The 24,006-nt window shown below is 38.5% G+C and overlaps 1 protein-coding gene across 5 annotated transcripts in view; it reads right to left on the reverse strand.

The window, feature by feature from the left end:
• Mtus1 (microtubule associated scaffold protein 1) overlaps positions 1-24,006 on the reverse strand; it is a 147,560-nt gene that overhangs the window by 81,306 nt on the left and 42,248 nt on the right. For all 5 annotated transcript variants that reach the window (XM_077792687.1, XM_077792688.1, XM_077792690.1 and 2 more), the window contains exons 2-3: positions 15,295-17,523; positions 10,557-10,752 (exon numbers count right to left, since the gene is read on the reverse strand). In XM_077792687.1, coding sequence (XP_077648813.1) covers positions 10,557-10,752; positions 15,295-17,385 — 2,287 coding nt within the window. In that variant the 5' untranslated portion in view covers positions 17,386-17,523. The remainder of the gene's footprint in view (positions 1-10,556; positions 10,753-15,294; positions 17,524-24,006) is intronic.

Consider the following 24,006-nt stretch of genomic DNA (forward strand, 5'->3'; position numbering starts at 1 on the left):
CACCTTTCCTGGCTTCCCAATCCCCATCTCCATGGCTCACATCCTATAGAAAGGTTTAAAAGTCAAATAATTGATTCCTGACCTTTCTTGATGTTTGGAGGGACCATGTGATCCAGTCTGTGCAGATAAGAGGTAAGAATAAGAGTACTGGGAGGTAAGTTGCTGACCAGGATTTTTCCTCCCTGATAAACGTAGAGAGGCATGTCAGGAGAAAACTCCTTCTCTGGGACACCAGGGTTGGCTTCCAGCCTTTGACCACAGTGGCAAGAGGCTGTTACACATGGAATTCTCAGCGACCATATTTTAACTGAAAAGTCACTGAGATTAGCCAATGGGGGTTGAGGCAGGAGGAGTGGAAGCCCAGAAAGTAGAAAGATGACATTACTCAATCACTGCAGCTGGATCTGCCTGCCTCTAGACTTCCTGTTAGACACGACCTTCAGGCTTAAACCCATTGGGTGGGTTGTCCAGCATCTGCTGCAAACCATGCTCAACTACCATATTCTGTCTGTGACACTTAACACAGTTGATCCCTTCTTTCTCCTTGAAAGGCTTATTTACTTGGCTTTGAGGATGCTACACTGGACTGACTACCCTCCTATATTCCTAGCCATTCTTTCTTGGTCTCCTTTGTGATTCCTGCTGCTCTTTCCACCCCTTTAAGCTTGGGAGTACCCAAGAGGTACCTCTGACCTGCTCCTTCTACACTTACTGTCTTGGTGATCTTATCCAGTTTGGTAGCTTTATATATCATCTCTTAAAGAGCCTCTTGCCACTGTGTTTCATTTGTATTGAATCCCAAATGATATTCCTACACCAGACTTCTATGAACTGTCTTTTATATATCTACTATTCACCTATCTCTGTAATTGAATTCCTGATGTCCACCCCCTCAATATCCATGCCTGCATCATTCTTTGCCAACTCAGTTAATGTCAGCACCATCTTTCCACTGCTCACACCAAATGTTTATGGTCATCCTTCACTCCTCTCCTCTCTGCTTTTACCCCTCAACCAACCAAGTCCTGTTGGCTTTACCTTTAGCACAATCCTGATCCAAGAAACCAGTATCTTCTGTTGTTAATAAGCCTCTCCTCATGGCTCCCAAACTCACTTCCTCTGTGATCTTGCTCTCACTACCTCTCCAACCTCATTTCCCATTTCCCTTTTCCTTACTTCATTCTTTCTATTCCTAGGACACATCAGTCAAGCTCCACTTCAGGATCTTTCCTCTTGCTGTGTGCTCTAACTGGAATAGTCTTCATCTAGATAGTCACAAAGCTCTGACTCCTTGAAATTACCAAGATGTAATTTCAAGGAGGGAACATTTTTATCTCGTATTCACCTAATCACCTGAATGCCAAGTACCATCAATTAAAATGAGATATCATTTTGCACCTTCTAAACATGAATACTTGGAAAGAGTGTTAGAAATGTCAAAATACTGGCAAGAGTTTTGGAAAAACTCACATGCTCAGAGTAGGAGCACAGACATGTATGCTGCTTCTGGCAGGGAACTTGGCAATGAATCTCAAAGCCTTGAATAAAATTCCCCCACCCAGGGTCCATCTAGATGAATGTATCCAGGAATTTATCTCATCAGTTTATGTACTTTCAGAGTTCTTCTATGTGGAGTTGTTAAGTATACTAAAAAATAAACTACCTTAATGGTCAAAACATCTGGAGAAATAAACTGTACCTACTATGTAGACACAGTTGAATGAGTTACAGCTTGAGTGAGTCCCTCAAAGTAATTGTGTTGAAAACTTAAACTCCAATGCAACAGGGTAGGGAGGTGGGGCCTAATGAGAGGTCATGAGGGCCCTGACCTTAGGAATACACTAATGATATCTTGGGTTAGTTATGGGAGAGGAGGCTTTTACAAAAAGTGAGTTGGACCCCATCTGTCTACTTATTCTTTCATGCCCTCTTGCTTTTCTGCCTTCTACCATGAAATGAGGCCAGTGCCAGGATCTTGGACTTCCCAATCTCCAGACCGTGAGTCCAATAAATTTTTATTGTTTATAAATTACCCAGTTGGTAGCATTCTGTTACAGAAATGCAGACTAAGACAATATCACCTTCTCATGATAGTAACATGGTTTTAAATGACTATAATATTCTAAGAAAAATGTAAGAATCTAAGAAAATAGGAACCATACCTTCTAAATAAAAAATAAAATTCTGTGAACTAACTAGGTACCTACTGGTTATTAGGCATAGGATTTTATTTTATTTTTTTCTTTTTGGAGACGAGGTCTGTGTTACTAAGGCTTGTCTCAGACTCCTGGGCTCAAGTGATCCTCTGGCATAGCTGGGACCACAAATGCATGTCACTGTGCCCAGCTAGAAGTGAGATTTCTAAAACAGTATAAATTGTCCCCATTAAATATGTGTAAACACGTGCAAAAAGAAAAAGCACTGAATAGTTATAAATTCTGATGTTGAAAGCTATTTGGTGGTAGTAAGGTTAAGGGTCATTTTTGTTTCTTTTTTCCTTCTGATTTTTCACTTAAAATAACCTGCTGGCAGTAGACACTTGACAAATAAGTTCAATGCCTAGTACCAAAATAAATAAATAAATAAATAAATAACTGGAATTGACTAATTCAAGATGACAAGGGGTAGAATAAGGTTTGCTTTGCTTGGAACAATGCCCCCACATTCCTTTCATGAACTTAAAAGACCTAAACTCTGTCTTTTCTTGGTTGCTCGCCAGAATACTATTCCACTGTGTCCTAACTGACCATCTGCTCTCTTCAGTATTTCTACACATCTTCATGTTATACTCTGAATCCTCTATTTCTGCTTCCTGGTACACCAGCCAATTTCTACTTAAACACACACACACACACACACACACACACACACACACACACACACACACACCAACAAAACCTCAATCCATATGTGTGTTTCTGATGTTTATTTCTGAGGTCTTAAATGTCAGAAAGCATCAACACTAAACCAAGACTGGCTGTTACCAATGTAAGGGTATACATCTCTTATAAAATTAACATTTATTATATAGAAAGAATTCCATCAAGTTGGTATTCGTAACCTCAGCCTCTTCTGAGATCCCATTGTTTCTCACTTTGTTTTGTTGTCTCACATCATAAGGACAAATGTGATGAGAAGGACTCACCACCCGCCCCCTTTGTCAACGCCCTGAGGGCGGGAACCATGTCTCACTCTCTCCACGATCCTCCAGTGTCTGGCTTAGGACTTGCAGAGTATTCACTCTCAATCTGTGAAGTGAATGAATTACTTTCCAGAGCACAGAATTTTAGTAACTCACTCCATTTCTATATGGTGAAATGTTATTTCAGTATCCCACGTTCTTACCAGAGCCAAGATAATACTTTACTAGCAGGATATAAGAAACTGTACTCTGTGTACCCATCACACTGACTTAAATTCCAGGGTAAACTCACAATAGGAAACCACAGCAGCACAGGTGAGTCACAACAAAAACACAGCCAGTCCCAAGAGGGTGGTAATTTGACAGAGAAACAAGAACATTCCACAAAGCAAGGTTTTCACAGGCACTTGAATCACACAGAAGCACAGCACTGAAGGTCAGGACCTGAGGACCTGTCTGTGCCTGGACTTCTCAAGAAGTCTGATGCTTTGGGTGTGGATTAACAAAAATAACTTCCTTAGTTACGGGGCTGGGAATTTGCTCACAGCTAAGGGAATGTCTAAACTTCAGAGTATGATAAACCCAGGACTTGGAAGTGCTGCATCCTTTCCCTAGCTACCATGCAAAGATGGACAGGGTCTTCACATGTTCACCAGTGAGTTTATTTTTTGGCAATGATACCAAGAACTGATAAGAACAGAGGATGGGGCTGGGGTGTAGCTCAGTGGAAGAGAATGTGTTTAGCATTCACAAGGTCCTGGGTTCAATCCCCAGTGCCAAAAAAGAAAAAGGGTAGAAGGCATTTGGCAAGCTTTCTGACTCATTAGGAGCCAAGATTTGTGGGCAGAGCTCCTCTAAGCAGTGAAATCACTGAGACCTCAAGAGTGAGCATCCACTTCCTTTCCTAAGTTTACAAAAGTGAACCAGTCAATAAAATCCACAAACTTGTTTGGAAGAAATCATCAATCCTCAAAAAAGTGAGCTTGAAAATATGCAAGAAGCTACCCAGCCCATGATCTGCTGCTACTTTGAATGTTCACTCTTAAACCTATTTCATCTCCTAGTATATCTCCTTCTACACGCTTCTGCATTCCCCTCTTTATTTCAAAGACATATTTGCCCGGGCAATGGATGCATTCTGACTATTCTGTTGGCGGGCTGTCATGCTCATCCCTCTTGCTCAAGATTAGCTGTTTTCCCACAGGCTTTCTCAACCTTGCCACATTTTTACTGTCTTAAACCTCAAACACGTGCCCACCCCTTTGAGGAGCTCTCCAGTCTTCAATACCTTCAGGGTTAACATCCCTCAAGCCAAACCCCTCATTCTCTAGAGAATCTTCTCTTGCTGCTCTATTCTGTATATCACTTTATGATCTCACTATCTACACAGCCATCAGAAAAAGAATGCTGGTGACACTTGGGACCATTCAGATCTTACTGGACAGTCTTCCTTCAAAATATCTGAAGTACGTGCTCCACTTTCTATTCCGAAATGCTGGCAGGAATCTTAAAATTCTGTGTCTAGGCTACTAGAACGGACTTGCCTCAACCTCCTTAGGGCCATCTCTCACTGACCCCAACACATGCTTTGCTCCAGGCATGCTGACCCTAGCCTCACTGGTCCCCAAACACAATATATACTTTCACAACTCAACATCTGAATCTTTGACAATGCCAGCTATTTTACCTGCAGGCAAACCACCACAGGCACATTCCAAGGCTCCTTTGAATGTCCACACTCTTCTCCAGCCTTTCCTTAGTCTGAGCTGGTGTTGTTCCCTTTACTAAGGGCACACAGTGCTCCCTACAAGTCTCCATTCAAATCAAGTCCAGTGGTGTTCCTAAATATCTGCTAGGTAACAGGTACAGTGTGCTAAACACAAGAATATAAAAAAATCACTAAACCTGGACTCTATGCTATGGATCTCACAGGTTAGCAGGAGACAGACATGTAAGAAAATAATTACCACACAGCTTGATATGTCACAAAGGTCAGAGCAGTTCTGCCAAGATCTGAAGCATGAAGAGCCTACATTGTAGAATTTGCTTGGACACCCCTTTCCACCCCACCCTCCAATTACTGAGGTTCCTAGGAGAGTATATTGGTTTAATCATATTTATATCCTGAGTCTAGTAGACTCCCAACATGCAGGCCCTCCAAACGTTTCATGAATGGACAAATAAGGGACTTCATAGTGACATATTAAGCATATTCTATGAGTTATTCCACAGACCAATGTCCTTCAGAATCATTACTAAGCGAGAAGTATGTGCAATATCTAGAAAAGATCAAGAATTTAGTGATGTTAGTGAGAAAGAATAGGGAAAATACTTCTTTCTCAAGTGCCTACAGGGTCCTTGCTTTAGCTTATCTTCTTGCACTTCATCATCTTATATACTAAACATTTTATTTAGTTTATTTTCCGACTTCCCTTACTAGAACTTAAGCTGCCCAGGGGCAAGAATTTGTCTCTTTTGTGCACTTCTTCATCACCAACACTAAGAATCGTTCCTGGCACAAGCAAGCATTCACTGGACAGATAACATAATGCCCTTTAATGAATAATCCATTCAGATGCAATGATGAAGAAGTAAGTGTGTCAGGGCTGCCATATGCACAGCAAACAGGGGCTGAGAGCACAGATTCTAGGGACAGACTGTCTGGCCCTGTCCCTGTCTCCACCAGTTATCAACTGTGCAACCTCATCAAGCTTTCAAATCTCAAATGCCTCACAGGTACAGTAGGGGTAATCATAGTGTCTATTCCTTATGTGCTGTGAGGATTAACTGAGCTCATGCATTTAAGGGAACACAGGATAGTGCCTGGCACATCATAAACAGGTTAACTACCATCAGTATGTTGACAGAAAAAAAAAAATCCAGAGACATACTCTAAATGTGTTTTAATTACATACAAATATAGATGCATCTATTAGCAATATATTAAATATAGCTTTTAGAATAACATTGAATGATAATTTATGATTTCTAGTAATTAATTCTATAGATAGGTGAAAATTCTAATTTTGCTCACTTCCTCTCTCATATTCTCACTTAAAAAAGGTTTTGGATACAACAAGAGTTAAAAAGATTTTAAATTCCCTTTAACACTAAGTAAATGAAAAAAAAAAAAATCAGTTTGCATAAACCAAGCAAGAAGTTGTACCACTCAGGAGGAGAAAAGAGAAACCTGTAACAATAGACAGGTTATTACACGTTTCGGATATTCCACTGTCCTGCAAGGAATTTATTAACCTGCCACAGACTGAATTAAAACAAGAGTTTACCCGTGGTATTTCTCTTTTTCTGGAGAAAAGTAAAAGCCGACTCTTTCATGAGGCCTCGGCCACACCCTCACATATCCATTTGTGTGGCTGAGGCAGGAACCAGCAAAGGCGTCCCCAGGCAACTGAAAGACCCACAGGGCAGGGAGGACATTCTGTACCACTTCTGGAATCCTACCTGGCTCAAGGTAGTCACTGAAAAGGCAACTGCATGATTCAGTGGGAAACACACACTCTTACGATGGAAACCTGCTCAGAACCAGTGCTACCTGAAGCTGCGATCCTGACGTACCTATCTAGGTTACTTACTCAGCAGCACTCACTTTTGATAACCATAGAGAATAAATTTGTATCATGGAAATTTAGCCAAGGGTCTGAAGTGTACCACGGTTTCTAAACCATTCCGTTGTTGAGCTCAAGAATTTTCTTTCTTTATTCAGGAACTCACAATCCTACCCACAGTTCTTCTTTAATAATGTGAGGGCTGAGAGCTTGGACTCCAGAGTTTACCACCTTGTCTGAATCCCACCTCAGCCACTTCCCAGCTACATAACACCAGAAAAACCCTCCATGGTGGTTTCCTAATCTATAATATGGGAGGAGGCCTCAGAAAATTATTCTGAGTGTAATATGGATTCATCGGTGAAATGATTAAAACAGAACCTGGAACTTGGTATACATTCAACAGCGTGAGCTGCTATGGCTGGCATTATAGACATAAGTTTTATCATTATTTCATCTTACTTATTTAACTAAGTGTGTTAAAAAAAAATACATACTCCCAAGAAGCCAAAGTACTTTGGATTTGGCTTCTCATAAGCTGAGTCAGTTTTATATAAATTCTCCCATTTTGACAAAACAGAAGAGATCCATTCAGTTTAATTATAAATCTTTCTCACACTCATTCTAAATCTTCAAGAAAATGGCTATTTTAACTCTGGGTCTGGTTTTCCACTTAGTTCTCTGAAAGAATTTATTGAAAACCCTATACAGGCTGGAACATTCCTGCTGCTCACCTTTTCAGCAAAGTAACTTTGTACAAATACAGTGGATATTCGTTTGGTTTCAATTTTCGAAGACACAAACACTGCATTGTATAAGAAATAGCAACAGGCTCTCAGTGATCTGAAGGCGCATTGTTTTTGTTCCTTGATTCTTCTGTTCTACTCTGTGATGATTACAGTTCCTCTCCCCAACACAAAAACACCTTTCAATTTATTGTGAACATCCAAACAAATAAGTTGCCATCAATTTTTTAAAAACATAACAGCATAATCAAGTTAGTCCTTGACTTCGTCTGCTCAGGCTGCCTTAACAAATATCATAAACTATTGTACTTTAAATGAAATTTATTTCCTCGTGGTTCTGGAGGTTAAGAAGTCTTATCAGCTCATGGTATCAGCTGATTTGGTTCTAGTTGGGACCCTCCTCCTGCCTTGAAGCTGGACACCTTTTCACCAAGTCTCACAGGGTAGAGAGGGAGTCCTGGTGTTTTTCCTCTTCTTAGAAGGGCACCAATCCTATTGGCTCAGGGTCTCATCTTTATGACTTCCTTTAAATCTTCATCACTTCCTTAGTCCCATTAAAATTCATGGCTTCCACATACAAATTTGGGGTGATAAGACTACTTGGTCTATAAATCTTCTAACCTCTCAAACATAAAACTCTAATTCAAATCCATAACATTTCTAGTTACATAAAATTTTCTTCCTTTATATATGGGAAAACCACTAGGTAAATTATAATTTAACTCGGACTAAAAAATTTTTGTTTTCTTGGTACTGGGGATTGAACCCAGGGAAGTTTTACCACTGAGCTATACCCCCCGCCCTTTTTATCATGAGACAGTTGCCAACCCCGGGCTCAAACTTGGAATCTTCATGCCTTGGCCTCCCCAATAGCTGGGATTACAGGCATATACCACTGTGCCCAATGGCATTTAAATTTTAAAAATTTGAATGCATAACTTAGTTATCAAGCTCATTGACACAGGATAACAAAAGCTTCAGTCATTTTCCCTGTCCCTTCATAAAACAATACAGATCACTTTTCCCTAAGATAGGACATTATGTAGCACACACTGAAAGGATTCAAAAAATATTTCAGGGTTTAATGGGAATGGTCACCTACCTAAAATAATTCTATCTTTTAAAATATACCCTGGGTACTGGCCTGATTTTTTTTAATATTCATTTTTTTAGTCTTAGGTGGACACAATATCTTTATTTTTATTTTTATGTGGTGTTGAGGATCGAACCCAGCGCCCTGCGTGTGTGCCAGGTGAGTGCGCTACCGCTTAAGCAACATCCCCAGCCCCCGATTTCTTAAAAGTGTGCGCACTTAAGTTTTCTGGGATTTGAGCATCATGTGGTTCAGAGAATCATACTAGTAGCAGCCATGACTCAGAAAATTAGATGAGCTCCAAACTGCACCTAGAAAGATAGGACTACAAAAGCTGACAGGATCCTAGAGTCCCAAGCTTTACACTCGACAGATGTGAAAGCTGATGGTCAGGGAGGGTAAATGACTTACTGTCTATGGCAGCTCATGGGTCAGAGTGATATTAGAACACAAGGCTCCTCACCACAGGCCATAGCTCCACATGCCTCCAAGCCACAGGTTCTTCCAAATAGGAAGGGAACTCCCCACACCCTGGCAAACACTGTGTGCCTTGTGAGGCAGCAACAGTGAGAACCAGAGCTTTGATCTCTCTCTCACACCCTGATTCCCAACTCTGGCAATACCCTAAAAACAAGGATCACTGCTTCTCCCATATCCTTTGGCTTCACTTTGTTTTCCCCTCAAACGATGAACACTTCAAGCAGATGGATTCCCCTTTCCTCATCAGCTCTTCTATGGATGGAAATGAAAATGGGCCAGGTGAATCCCTCTTCTTCCACTCATCTCTCTCCATGGGTCTGCTTCCCCAACCGCATGATCTTCACATAATCCGTGAATCTAAATAAACATCCCTTAAAACACTTCTGTGCCTTATAGCCTTCTCACACTAGCATCTTCATGAGAGGATTGGAAAATGAAACCTAAAAATCCTCAATTGTAGTGAAGTAAAGAGATCCTCTGGGATTTGGCTGGTTTTATTAGTTTCTGTAAATGTGCTCACTTGTGTGGGTACATGATTTTAGAGGCATGTTTCCTTTTAAGACCATTCAATAGTAGTCACTATTTTTACAAGGGAACTTACTTCTAAATCTATCTGACATGCCTTTAATTTGCTCAACGTTGTACCTGCAGAAATAAGGGGTGTTCCCTGCAGACCCTGATCCGTCGACTAGAATGGCTGGCAGGCTTTGTCTTAGCCTCTGTGAAACAGGGCTTGACTTTTCCATTTCCTGTTCTGGTTTGTAACACAAAGAAATCTGAACATCTGCCAAATTTAGTAAGACACTTAATAGCTATTCTTGAAGTTCTCAAATTTCATCCATCCAACACAGCTTTAAAACTACACCTTCAAAAGTACAAGCCAGCATAGATGAAAGTTCACACCAGAAAAAAACTCAACTGTTTAGTTGCCCTCATCTCCCTATAAATTTATATAGAGTAATTTTCTACTGGAATTTTACTGAAAGATGTATTCTTTCTTATATGGTGAGGACACTCGATGAATCTATAACACAGAAATACTGCTAAATATTAACCGTTTATTTTTAAAAAGTTAATGAAATGACTCATAGTTCCAACAGTCACCCAAGTGCATGTAGGTATGCATCCTTCTCAATAGCTTGTAGTTTATGTACATAAATCTATCTCCAACTAGATTTTGTAATGCTCAAAGATAAGGGCTGAATTGTCTTGTTTTGTGATTTTTCCTAAGCATAATGCTGAACCTCAAAAGGCTAAATGTGGGCTGGGGTTGTGGCTCAGTGGTAGAGTGCTTGCCTCACACATGTGAGGCACTGGGTTCAATTCTCAGCACCACATATAAATAAATGAATAAAATAAAGGTTCATCAACAACTAAAAATATATAAATATATAAAAAAGCTAAATGCATTCATGACAGAGGTGTTATTGCTGTGACCAAAACTGTCATTCTGCTTTCTGCCAAGTTTAATTCAACATTCAAATAATTCATAAACGGCTGTAAGCAGAGCTCAACTACTTTATTCTTACCAGAGGTGGACACACGCCTGATCCTCTGAGGAGATAAGGTTCGATCAGAACTGAGGCTCCGACTGTCACTGTTCCGCCTTAAACAGGAAACAGCAGGCCCCACTTTGACTTTTGGAGTGGGTGTTTTTCTCAAACTGCAAGAGTCAGGTTTGGATATGTTCCTCCCTGAGGTGGTGGTAGGTTTTGAAGCAGAACCCTAGGGGAAAAAAAAAAATCAATTAAAATTTAATCCAGATCAGAGCTTGTCCATACAATTTCCATGTGTTATTAGCGATGGAAGAGAAACACTGTCTTAGCAGATTTTCCAGATAAACATTTAATTCTTATTTTTACTATGAAGCAATTAAAACTCTTCACAGCTGACTTTTCAATTCAGCCCGATCTGCCTTTGGACCCATTAATGAGGTTGTTCTCAAGTCCACCCATACCACAAGTCCTTTGCTGGAGAGTTCTCTCTCTAGCATCTGATACTGACCACTCACTCCATCTTTCTTTGGTTTCCCCAACAGAGGTCTTTCCTGGTTTTTCTTCTGGTTCTCTGGCTATTTTTCTGGGTCCTGTTCTGTGTCTTTAAGTGCTAGTCTTCACCAGGACTCAGACTTGGTCCTGTTCTCTTTTCTCACCACATCGTCTCCCCACATGATCTCATCTGCTGTCTCAACCACCACCTCCACATTGGTGCATCCAAAATCCATATGTCCAAGCCAACACTCTCTCCTGACTTGATCCTATATTTAACTCCTATCTGCCCCTCCCCACTTTGATCCTTCAGGTACCTCTGATTAACAATAATCCTATTATTGTTGGTGCTAACAGTCCTTATACTATGCAAAATATCATTCTAAATTCTGAATACATGTATCAACTCACTTAGTAATCCCATGAGATTCATACTTTATCACACTCCATTTTACTGAAGAACATGAAGCACTTTCTAAAATTAAACTGATTTTACACATTCATCTCAGAACTTACCTCTTCTCATTCACCATACAAGCTTCTTCTGGCTGCTTCCTTTCTTACCTCTTATATCCCTCTTTTCCATCTCCCCTAGAATAAGCCAGCCAGCATGGTTTCCCACTAGGATTACTGAAGCTATGTCCTCAGGATCTCTCTGGTCTCACCAGCCTCCCATTCATCTTCCATACCCTGGCCAGGGCAATCTCTCTAAAATTGAAATAGGGTCAGACCTATTTCTACCCCCACCTTCCAGAAAAAAAAAAAATCAACTTTTTTTAAGATACATCAAGCCCCTTCTAATATGGTAGCCTCTTCATGCTCTTCAGCTTATGTCCAAGCACCCCAGCTCTACCACACCCACTTATCTGGAGGCCCCCAAGTCAGAATATCTTCTCGTATTTCTTCATCTTTATACATGGCATCCCCTCCACCTAGAATATGTGCCTTCTACATTCTGGCAGTGATTCAACTACATCTCCCCCAGAAAACTTGATAATTCTCCCCACTGACCACACCCTCCTTCCTCTCCTGCAACACAGGAATCTATTTATTTTCCCAGCTTTGTATTTAACATGCCCTTCTAGCTTACTTTTTAACATTCCCCACTGCACTAGGCACTACGTTTGGGCAGGGGCTATGTCCTTTACATCCTACCAGCTGCCACCATATATGTGGCACACAGTAGGCACCTAATAAATGTTTCCATTCTACATTCAGGAAATGGGAGTCAAGCCTTACTCAGAGGACACATGCCAACGCTGTAAACTACCATCTGTGTTCTGCCTTCACATAAAGAAGAGAGGTCATTTTGCAGTGAATGATGGAGCTAGAATTTGAAACAACTTCAGAATTCATGCTCTTAATTCAGTGTTGCATACTCCCACGTGGACCCTTCTTTATTTAGTAAATCATAAGGATGATTTCCAATAGATACTAAAGCCCTATGCTGATGGCTGTTGGATCCAAACACCAGGTGAACTCAGTGCTAACTTATAGACCAATATCCCAAGGGAAGAGCTGCAGGTCAGGTTCTGAGATAGGAGAACAATACTAAATTGGCCAGGAGAAGCAGGGGAGAGTAGCAGACACACTCTTATCTTCTACTTCTACCTTAAAGCTGGCTGACCAAATCCCCCAGAGCAACTTTCTTCTAAAAATTAAAACAAACTTCTCACTAATTTACAAAAGTGAATCTTATCTTGCCTTTCAGAGCCACAAAAGCCCTGTGATGTATGTAACGGTGAGAGAACCTGAATTTGAATTTCCATTTTTCCACTTAGCAGCTTTATGAGTTTTAAATAACCTCTTAAACAATTGCCTTGTTGTTACTGGGAAGAATAAATGACAATGTATGTGAAGCACCTGAGCACTACTGGGAAAATTAAATAGCTTAACATACATACACAGTGACTGAGCCAAGTGCTTGGCTCAGAGCAGACACTGAATAAATATCAGTTCCTTTCCTTTTAGACACTTCACCACTTTCTATCACATTATCACAATTGCATAACTTCTTCAATGGGAAACTGCACTTCACACTTTGTATCAAAATAAAATTCCATCTTCCAAATAAGAACCTTTCTGAGGTTTCAGATAAACCCTGACCACCCAACAGCTTATGAGGTTGTAGACAGCCTCGAGTCAACTAATTTGGCCCACAGACCATACTGAAAATTAACATCCCTCTCCAGGACTCTCTTCACAGACCCTGGGCAAGCAGAGCCCTTGGGGAGTGCTGAAGTCACCCACGAACACTGCAGGTGACTAAAGTACACAGCCAGAGTCACCCACTCAGCTTTCAGAGCCAAGCACCTTCCCTTCCAGACATGTGGATACTGGAGAGGCAAACTAATGAAATCAAAGGGCACCGTGCTTAAGACAGGGTCATGGAAACAGAGTGAGTTCTTTACAGCAGTCCATAAGTACCAGCACCGCAGAGAACGTAGGGCTGTCCTTCAGGACTCATATCTAATTATGAATCCTAATTGCAGGATTCTGAAGGTGAAAAGCACCTCATCTCCAAGATGTACCGGGACCCCTTTCAACCTGAAGATCCTATTACCTTACTTGAATACTGCATCATGGGCCTGAAAAACATGCTTTCATTCTGCATGGGGGAAAATATAAGGTTAAGACTGAATGCATAAATCTGGAAAAAAAAATCCTCTAGCTTCAAAAGTATATAACCAATTTATATTCAAGGTAAATATTTAAAGAAACTTTACACCAGTTTTTCTGGTAGCCAGGGATAGATATGAAATAAAAGTCTCCCATAAATCAAGAAGAAATAAGTGTTCTGTTTCTATGTCTATCAACAAGCACCAAATTATAATTACAGGTTGGAATCAAGATGTTACTGAAACATAATTTAGCAAAATATTACAATTATAAATGATATGTTCAGTTTGATAAATTCTTTAAAAAATTTTTAGTTGTCGATGGACCTTTATTTTTATTTGTTTATATGTGGTGCTGAGAACTGAACCTAGAGCCTCACACATGCTAGGCTACAACCCCATTTCTGATGTTTTAAAAAAAATTAAAAAAAAAAACAAACAAAAAAGCTTTTAAACAAGCTTTAGGATGACCAAACCATTTGTTACAAATCTGTGGTGTACCATTCTTCCTAACAGATCTCTAAACTGACACAGCTGAAGAGTATCTTCAGTCTTTCTTAACCTTATCACCTAAAATAACCTTATAATTTCCTCCTTGTGGCCCCCGTGCACCCTTAAAACTGCTCTGAAACAGCCCATCAGCACCTGACCACAGTACACATTTCATCCCTCTTACATATGAGCCCTCCAAAGGACAGGCTGTCTGTGTTATGTCCACCTTCCTTCCCTGTACCCAGTTCCACTCCTGGCCCCAGGGACAGACACCTAAGGACAGCCTGCGTGGGGCTGAAAATACACTGTCCCCACAGCCAAAAATAGGCCTGAGGACAAGTACATAACCCCAACAGTAGCCTGTCAAAGTGTTTTCAAAACTCAGAAAACTAATGTCTTCATACTGTTGCCAAAATATATGCAAGTTTATAGAAAAATAATCTTTGAACTGCACATGAGTTCTTTATTTTTTTTTAAATGGACTGATCTAGTCCCTCTAAGTATTTGTTGCTATAGGAAATATGCTGCTTGTTCACTAAACACAAATAAAATGGATTTTATTTATTTCTTATACTAGAAATCAATACATTAGATATGCAAGAGACCTTAGAAATCTACTAGTCCAATCCTTTGGGTCCACAAAAATTACTTTCCCAAAGTTACATTAGCTTGTCAGAGACAGAATCAAGAATCACATCCTTGTTCACAGGAGAGGGGTCTACTCCCAGAGGTAGGTCCTCAATAAAACATCAAGAGTTATTCTTATGTTTACTAGCACTCCCTAGCTATTTCTTAGTGTAGGTCAAGATATCTGAAAGTTTATAAACTATTTTCAGAAAACTAAATACCTAATGTAACCAGGTTATATTTTAACTTCAAATAACCAATTATAGTAAAATATTAAATTAACTTGTTCTTTTAACACACTATCAAAAGGAACATTGATATTCAATACAAAATACTGAAATGGAGGATTTTTTTCAACATGCAGGTTTGTTGTATGTATGACCTACTCACTCTAGTATGTATTGTCAGACAAAACAAAGAATTAACACCTGAAAGCATATTTGCACACCTAGTTCTGCCATATGATTGGATATTAATGGACCAATATTGCTAATAGACCCGTTTTTTCCACCACCCCTGAGCACACAAAAGCTTTCACTTACCAAAAACAGGGAACCGTATTCAAAAGTCTGATTCATAACTTCCTTTTTTAGCTCTCGTTTTTCCAGAGGTGTCCTATTTTCTTTTTCACCCTTCTTTTCAGGGCTAATTCCATCGATGTTGGAGACATATGTCAAACATTCAGCACTTTCCATTTCGACAGGGAGTATGCCTTTCATCTTCTCAAAAAGCACAGCTACAGTCCGGGTCTCACAGGCTGCATTACAAGAACTTGCTTTGTCAACATCTTCCTGATTCGATTTCATGGCAGATGTTGTTCTTGGAACCCTGTGTGAAGCATTTTTAGCATGAGTTGTAACATGTACAGCCTGGCCAGTAATGAGTTTATTAAACTGCTGCTTGTGTGTCTTGTTAATTAGGATTTCTGCTTTTGTGTCTGAGTTCAAGTCAGATCTTGGTGTTTTGCTCAAAACTGTCAACTGCCTTGTGGAAGACACTGTTGAGGGGGATGAGACACTATTCAACTGAGATTTGGGTGTGACCTTTGGTACCGCAGGATCTTTGGACTGCAACACAGGTCTAGACATAACTTTTGCTTTGACATTCTTGAAATTTGGTCTTGGGTAACTTATAATTTCAGTTTTTCTAACCTTGCTACCTACAGAGATATTCGTTTTGGTGGCTAATTTTCCTAGGCTAGGCTTAGACATGTTCACAGGTGTCCCCTTGGATTTTGGCAAATTTTTAAGGTCTCGATGACTCTTCTCCATTTTATTATATTCCTCTGTTGCTTCAACAGGCGAAATAGTAAAGCTTGCATTTGTGCGTTCTAGGATGGGCGTTGACATGCAAACTTTGTTATTTGTGCTAATGATCATATCACTTGCATCCCAAGTCAGTTCCAATGATGAAACCATCTTTTGTCCTGGTGAGCTATTTAATATCAGTTCTACACCATCATTTTGGGTTCCCAAATCCTTATCATTGGAAGCAATTTGTCGATCATCGGTCACAGTGAAGTTGTGCTCCGAGTTCAGCACTTGGGCTTTATTTTTATCAAAAGCTGGCACAAGTAAAGGGCATTCATCATCAATAACACAATCGGACACTGTTTCTCTTAGATTTTGGCCCATTTCCTTTTCACCATATGAGCTTTGTGAATGTGTCTTACTATTTGGTTCATCTTTAGAGAAACAATAGAACTCTTGTAATATAGACCCATTGGGGACTTCTATGCCATCGGAAACTGGTGTTAGTGCTTGTATCTCTTTTTCTCCAACTAGTCTTTGCTGTGACCCATCTGTGTACTCACTGGTGACCTTTCCTAAAGAATACTGACACTGATTTCCAATATCTGGAACAACATCTGTTTGCATTACCATGTCAGAAAATGTTGTATTTGAGGCCTCTGACGATGTGGCTTGAGGGTTTTCAAAGATCTCTTTATTATAATTAATTTCTCTCATATGCATTTTGTCAAAATGGGATGATGTCCAAGTGGAACAGGATACAGAAGATGTATTTCCACTTCTCATACAGGTTGGTTGAGGTCTTCCAGAGGTGTGCAAAGACTGACTCTTTTCACTGACATGATGTGTGATAAAAGTGCAGTTAACTTTATTCCCTTGTGTGTCAAAGGTTTTGTTTAACTCCAAGGCAGTAGTAGCGTAGTCTGAACAATTCAAATCATCATTAGATTTCCACATGAGAGGCAGAGATGGCTCAACACTCTGGTCCTGATCTGCTTCTAAGGAATGACAATCGCTGTGCTGGTATTTGGGCTTCTCTGTATTTATAAGTGCAGAAGACAGACATGTGGGATCTTCATGTGTTTCCAGTACCCGCTTACTAATGAAATCACTTGACTTTTGGTGATCGAGTACTTCAACACATTGGTAGTTTGAAAAAATACTTTCATCGCTGTCCAGAGAAGGGTCCATTTCATAATCGACCACCATGTCCTCTGGGTTGAGAGAACTCCAATTCACATGACTGATTGAAGAGTTTCGGGTAGATGGCGATTTTGGGTTGTATGCATACCTATTTCCATTTTTATCGCTGAAAAATAAGGAATGCGATTCATCTTCTGTTTTATCATCTGAATTATCATCATTCATTCTGGATATTGACATTAAACCTCTTCCATTTTACTTCTTCAGTTCTTCTCAAACGAGAGGGAAGGAAAAATATTTGCCAGCCTCCTAACTTTTCAGCACAGTTGGAAGTTTTTCAGTTCAAGATACTTCAAAGGTGAAATGATTCGTTGTTCCCTGGAAGAAATAAAATGTTGAACTCAAGTAAATATTAGAAAAACTAATGTCACCCCTTGATTAATTTCAATCACTTTTTTCCCCACATTTAGAATCCACCACTTTTAAATATGTGAATAATTAAGAGATTGTTAGCTAATTGTCTATCCCCTTTTAAAGTTTTGGGGATTTTTTTAGTAGGAACAAGGCATCAGAATGGAAAGTAGAGATACTGCTAAAGTCCCCGGGACACACCTCACAACTGATATGCCTCCTCCCTTGTCATAAGAAGAAAGCTAAGTCTGGCAAAGTTTTTCCTTCTTGTTGGTTGACAGAGTGACCATTCATCTGAACTTGCCTAAGACAGTCCCAACTTCTGTCCTTAGTCCCAGCATAATTCATAACAGTGTCCCTTTCTCAGAAGAGCCCCCTACCATTTCCAAGGAGAATGATGACCAGACAGACCACATGGGCCCAGCAAATGAGCTAAAGATCAAGGAAGATTTAAGGAATTCACATTTCTCTTTCCTCTCCTTCCACTTCTGTCTTAAACATATGCCATTTCCAAACTGAAGGGGGGAGAAGTTGTCGATTTTTTTTTTTTTTCGTAATGGGCACTTAAACACTGAGCCACATCCCCAGCCCTATTTTGTATTTTATTTAGAGACAGGGTCTCACTGAGTTGCTGAATGTCTGGCTAAGTTGCCGAGGCTGGCTTTGGACTCACAATCCTCCTGGCCTCAGCCTCCCGAGCCACTAGGATTACAGGCTTGCGCCATTGAGTCCAGTGAAGTTGTTGATTCTTAAAAAAAAATGAAAGTGGTACTCTACTGAACGTTCCTTAAAATTTTAAGCAGAGAGTTACTATATGTTTACACTGACCTGTGTTTCTCCAAAATCCACAGGTGAAAGCCTAATACCCCCACCCCAATATGTGACATCTATTTTGGAGAGGGGGCCTAAAAGAGGTAATTAAAGTTAAAACAATAGAACTCTTGTAATATAGACCCACTGGGGACTTCTATGCCATCGGAAACTGGTGTTAGTGCTTGTATCTCTTTTTCTCCAACTAGTCTTTGCTGTGACCCATCTGTGTACTCACTGGTGACCTTTCCTAAAGAATACTGACACTGATTTCCAATATCTGGAACAACATCTGTTTGCATAAAAGTGAAACGCTTATCCAAGAGAACTGATGCCCTGCTGAGAAACCAACACCAATACACTCTCTATTTCTGACCCCTTATGTCAGGACACGGCAAGAAGCAAGTTGCCTGTACAGAAGGAAAGGAGCTCTCATAAGAAACCAAATCCTGATAGAACCTTGCTTAATCTGGGACCAGCTTACAGAACTGTGAGAAAATAAATTTCTGTTATTTAAGCCACTCAGTTTATGATATTTTGTTATGGCAGCCCTAGCCGACAAAGATTTCATATCACCCAGCTACTTTACTCCTAAGTATGTATTAAGAGAAATAAAAACATGTCCACACAAAAACTTGCAAACAAATAAATGCACACGATTCTTTAAAAAAAAAAAAAAAAGATATTTATTTATTTGTTTTTTAGTTTTTTTCGGCAGACACACATCTTTGTATGTGGTGCTGAGTATTGAACCCAGGCCGCACGCATGCCAGGCAAGTGCGCTACAGCTTGAGCCACATCCCCAGCCCCACGATTCTTAATAGAAGTATTATATTGTACTGTATGGCCAAAAAGCAGAAATAATCCACTTATCCATCAACTGGTGAACAGATAACAAAATGTTGTATATGCATACAATAGTATTCTTGAGCACAGAAAGGAATACAACATTGATTCATACATACTACAACATGGACATGTGTTACATGAAAATATTATAGTAAGTGGAAAAAGTAGTCATAAAAGACTATTATGATATTATGAAATGTCCAGAATAGGCAAATCTATCCAGATACAAAATAGGTTAAAATGGTTCAATCCCTAATACAAAAGAAAGAAAGAAAATAGGTTAGTGGTTCTCTAAGGTTGAGAAAGGATAGAAGAAAGGGAATGAAAAGTGTCTAAATGGGATGTTTCTTTTGGGGGAGTGAAAAGTTCCAAAATTAGATTTTGCTGATAACCGCACAATGCTATGAATATACTAAAAACTATTAAATCATGCACTTAAAGTCTTAGAAGCACCCATAACAGCTTTCAAATCCTGTGATTTTTTGAAAATAACTAAAATTTTACTATGCTTTTTAATCAAATTAACGTGCTTAAGAAAGATCCGAAAGTTCAAAGTTGAACTACAATCACTCAAATCACTCATTCAGACACACATCCACTTGAACTGACTTTCTCATCCTAATAATCAATGTCAGCCAAATGTCATGGTGCTATTGTGAATAAAATATCCATGAAGGGGGAAAATGACACTCTGTGTGAGATCTATAAATTTTTGAATTAAGAGATCTCATTTTTCCCTTTTGCAATCTTTCTCTGTATTGAAACTTCAGTGACCTGAATAAAAAGAATAAAATCAGAATAGGAGCCATGAAGAACTGAAAGGATCAGTATCTTCTCTAACAGTGTTTTGTGTGTTTCTGGCCATGAATCCCGAAACCAACCTTAAATGGGATTTTAAAAACGCTGCAATATTTATCTCAACAGTGCATGTGTGCATGCACAAAAACACAGATTCTAAACTCCTAATCCTAAAATAAGGGCTTTGTTATTTATATACCAATGGAAAACACAAATTAGTCAACTATTTTCACCAGATGACTCTTCAATTAAAAGGAATCACTGAAGCAATATTTTTATTAGCTAGGACCTTCATAAAAACTTTCATGAAACACAAATTAACATTTTAAATTCTCTGTTATAAAATATACTGAAGCTGAATGTTCAAATCAAGAAGTACATTTACTCCCTTTTGAGTTTACAAGTATGGAGTATAATTTCAAAAGCATTAAAATATGTTACACCTTTCAGCTTCCAGGAAGATGAATCCTCATTCAAATTATGCTGGTAGAAGCAAACATGAGCAAAGAACATTACAAAAATAAGTATTATTTGCCTTTATAAACAGGGTCCTTAGATTCAATTAATGGAATTTTTGTTATCTAAGCTCTCCTTCTTCCAAAGTACGTAAAAAATGATTTAAAAAAAATACAACCTGTTTTAAACTGAATAAAGTAAACTGTTCATATGTCAAAGCATTTTATTTAAAAAATACACACATAATAGGATAAATTATACCGCCAGTCCCATGCTATTTGACATTTAAGTTGTTTCCAGTTTCTCTTTATAAATAGCCCTAATCTTTTTTCAATCTTTGATTTCTGATCATTTCCTTTAGAAAATCTTCTTGGAAATAAAAGCATTAATGAATCAAAGGGCATGATTATTTTAAGGTTTTTGACATAGTTTATCAAATTGGTAAATAAAAAAGTCAAGATTTTTTATAATGTATGTCTTAATATATGTGGATATATTAATATATGTGGATATAGATATAATCTGAGTTCCATTTTTAAACCTCATGCATCTTGTTCAGCATGGTATCACAAGCATTTTTATAAAGACCATGAAATTCCATTAAAGTTAAGACTAAATGTTGCAGATTTACAAAAAAAAATCAATGGTTTATGTAGAGTAACATGAAAATAAACCCATCAACCATTCAACTTTCAGATGATATTTAGTATATTTGGGCTTATTTTTTTTTAATTCACAGAAACAAATTTCAAGTGGGTTAGCAAAGCTATTTTAAACAAACACAAAAAATGAATTTGGAAGATATACTTAAGGAGAATTTTGATATGGCATATTTACAGAAGTATTTTCTGTCTTTTAGATAAAAGAATTAGTGATACAGAGATCTGGATACCAAAGTTTCTGCAGTTAACCTTATCAGTTCCAGGATTGGTTAAAAGATCAACTGCACCATTCACTTTAGAAATCAATGCCTTGACTCACCATTACCATGAAGATAAAGACATAATCAGGAAAGGGCTGACCAGCCTTTCCAGTTTGTTGAAAGTTGGCCATCTGCCTTAGGATCAACCTCATTCCTCTCCCCCTAAAAAATAACACCTCAGCTTCCACCCACTATGAGCTAGACATATATTCTTTGAATTAATCTCACCTGGTTAAAGTTTTCATATACCTATGGTTGCAATATAATTTACCTCAAAAAAAAAAAAAAGACAAAGTTACTGTCTTGGAAATATTTTTATCAAAGCAAAAGCAGAAAGAGAAAGGAGAGAGAAAGAAAGAAAAATTTGAAACAAATCATTCTCACCATAAATGATAAATTCTCAACTTTCAGTACCACTAAAAGAACAAAGTATAATGATCAGGTTTCCTTTTAAAGAGAATCTTTTTTTTTTTCACTTAATGTTTTTTATTTTTATGTGACAACAGAATACATTACAATTCTTATTACACATATAGAGAATCTTTGGGGAAAAAAGATCTTTTTTGAGAGAATTTTGGATGAGAGCTATTCTGCAATAATTCAAATTTTGGCATACAACATAGCAACTCCTCTTGAATAAAAAGGTTATCAAAATGTGTATTCCCATAATGATTTATAAGATTCAAAATTGGTACCCAGGTATTAAGAGAAATGATCAAAGAATTACTAGTATAAGTTCTAGGATAGAATTTTGATACCTTTGAAGAAAAACAATATAGGTAATAATAATTTCGGTTCCTCTCCAAATTTGGCTTTAAAAAATGACTTTTTATTGCCCAGAGATAAAAGTTACATTATTTCTTATAGTGAAGAAATACATCTGAAAAATTGAATCATTATCATGTTAATCAAATCATAATTGAATCCATTCTCTATCATATGAATGCTGGAAGAAATTTTAGAAATCCAGTTCAGACTTCATTTTACAAGTGAGGAAACCTCTGGGGAATAAACTGCACCTGGTGGCCAAATTAGTCATTAGCAGGTTTGTGTCAGGTTCTACAACAGATGTGTCTTGTTGTAGCAATTGAGGCTTATATAACAGCCCATATCTGCTACATCTTCCTATGACCCACCATGTCTAGCTCTGTAATTTGAACATTCATAGGATCAAACTTGCTGTACAATGTGATAATTATGAAAATGAAAAAAAAATTATTTCTAAAAATCAAACATAAAACTAGCTTCATTAGCTGAGGCTGTGGCTCAGCAGTAGCGCATTTCCCTGGCATGTGTGAGGTACTGGGTTCAATTATCAGCACCACATACAAATAAATAAATAAAATAAAGGTCTATCAACAATTTAAAAAAAATATTTAGGAAAGCTAGCTTCAACAATCTGTGAGGTGAATAGAAAGCCTACATCCTGGAAGCAAATTTTTACCCCTCACACATCAGATAGAGCACTAATCTCTAGGGAATATAAAGAACTCAAAAAGCTAAACACCAAAAAACCCCAAATAACCCAATCAATAAATGGGCCAAGGACATGAACAGACACTTCTCAGAAGAGGATATTCAATCAATCAACAAATATATGAAAAAATATTCATCATCTCTAGCAATTAGAGAAATGCAAATCAAAACCACTCTAAGATACCATCTCACTCCAGTCAGAATGGCAGCTATTATGAAGACAAACAATAAGTATTGGGAGGATGTGGGGAAAAAGGCACACTCATACATTGCTGGTGGAACTGCAAATTGGTTCAGCCAATATGGAAAGCAGTATGGAGATTCCTTGGAAAAGCCTTACAAACAGCATACTACAGGGACACAGCCACATCAATGTTTATAGCAGCACAATTCACAATAGCTAAACTGTGGAACCAACCTAAATGCCCTTTAGTAGATGAATGGATTAAAAAAATGTGGCATATATACACAATGGAATATTACTCAGTAATAAAAGAGAATAAAATCATGGCATTTGCAGGTAAATGGATGGCTTTGGAAAGATAATGCTAAGTGAAGTTAGCCAATCCAAAAAAAAAAAAAAAATGGTGAATGTTTTCTCTGATATAAGGTGACTGACTCATAGTTGGGTAGGGAGAGGGAGCATGGGAGGAATTGATGAACTCTAGATAGGGCAGAGGGGTGGGAGAGGAAGGGAGCAGGCAGGGGGTTAGCAATGATAGAGGAATGTGATGGACATCATTATCCAAAGTACATGTATGAAGACATAAATTGATGTGAATATACTTTATATGCAAACAGATGTGAAAAATTGTTCCATATATGTAATAAGAATTGAGATGCATTCTGCTGCCATGTATTTAAATATAAAACCAATTTTTAAAAAAAGAACTAGCTTAATGGGCTGGGTTGTGGCTCAGCGGTAGAGTGCTCACCTAGCACGTGCAAGGCCTGGGTTCAAGCCTCGGCACCACATAAAAATAAATAGAGGTATTGAGTCCAACTACAACTAAAAAAAATTTTTTTTACACAGTTGTAATTTGTAGTTTCCAATCATAAAAATCTCAACAGTCTTCTTAAAAGTGTTTTTAAGAACTCACACATCACCATAATTTAGCTCTCTGAGCTTGGAAACCCAA

This window comes from Urocitellus parryii, chromosome 14 (assembly GCF_045843805.1).
Source record: "Urocitellus parryii isolate mUroPar1 chromosome 14, mUroPar1.hap1, whole genome shotgun sequence".
Taxonomy (NCBI): domain Eukaryota; kingdom Metazoa; phylum Chordata; class Mammalia; order Rodentia; family Sciuridae; genus Urocitellus; species Urocitellus parryii.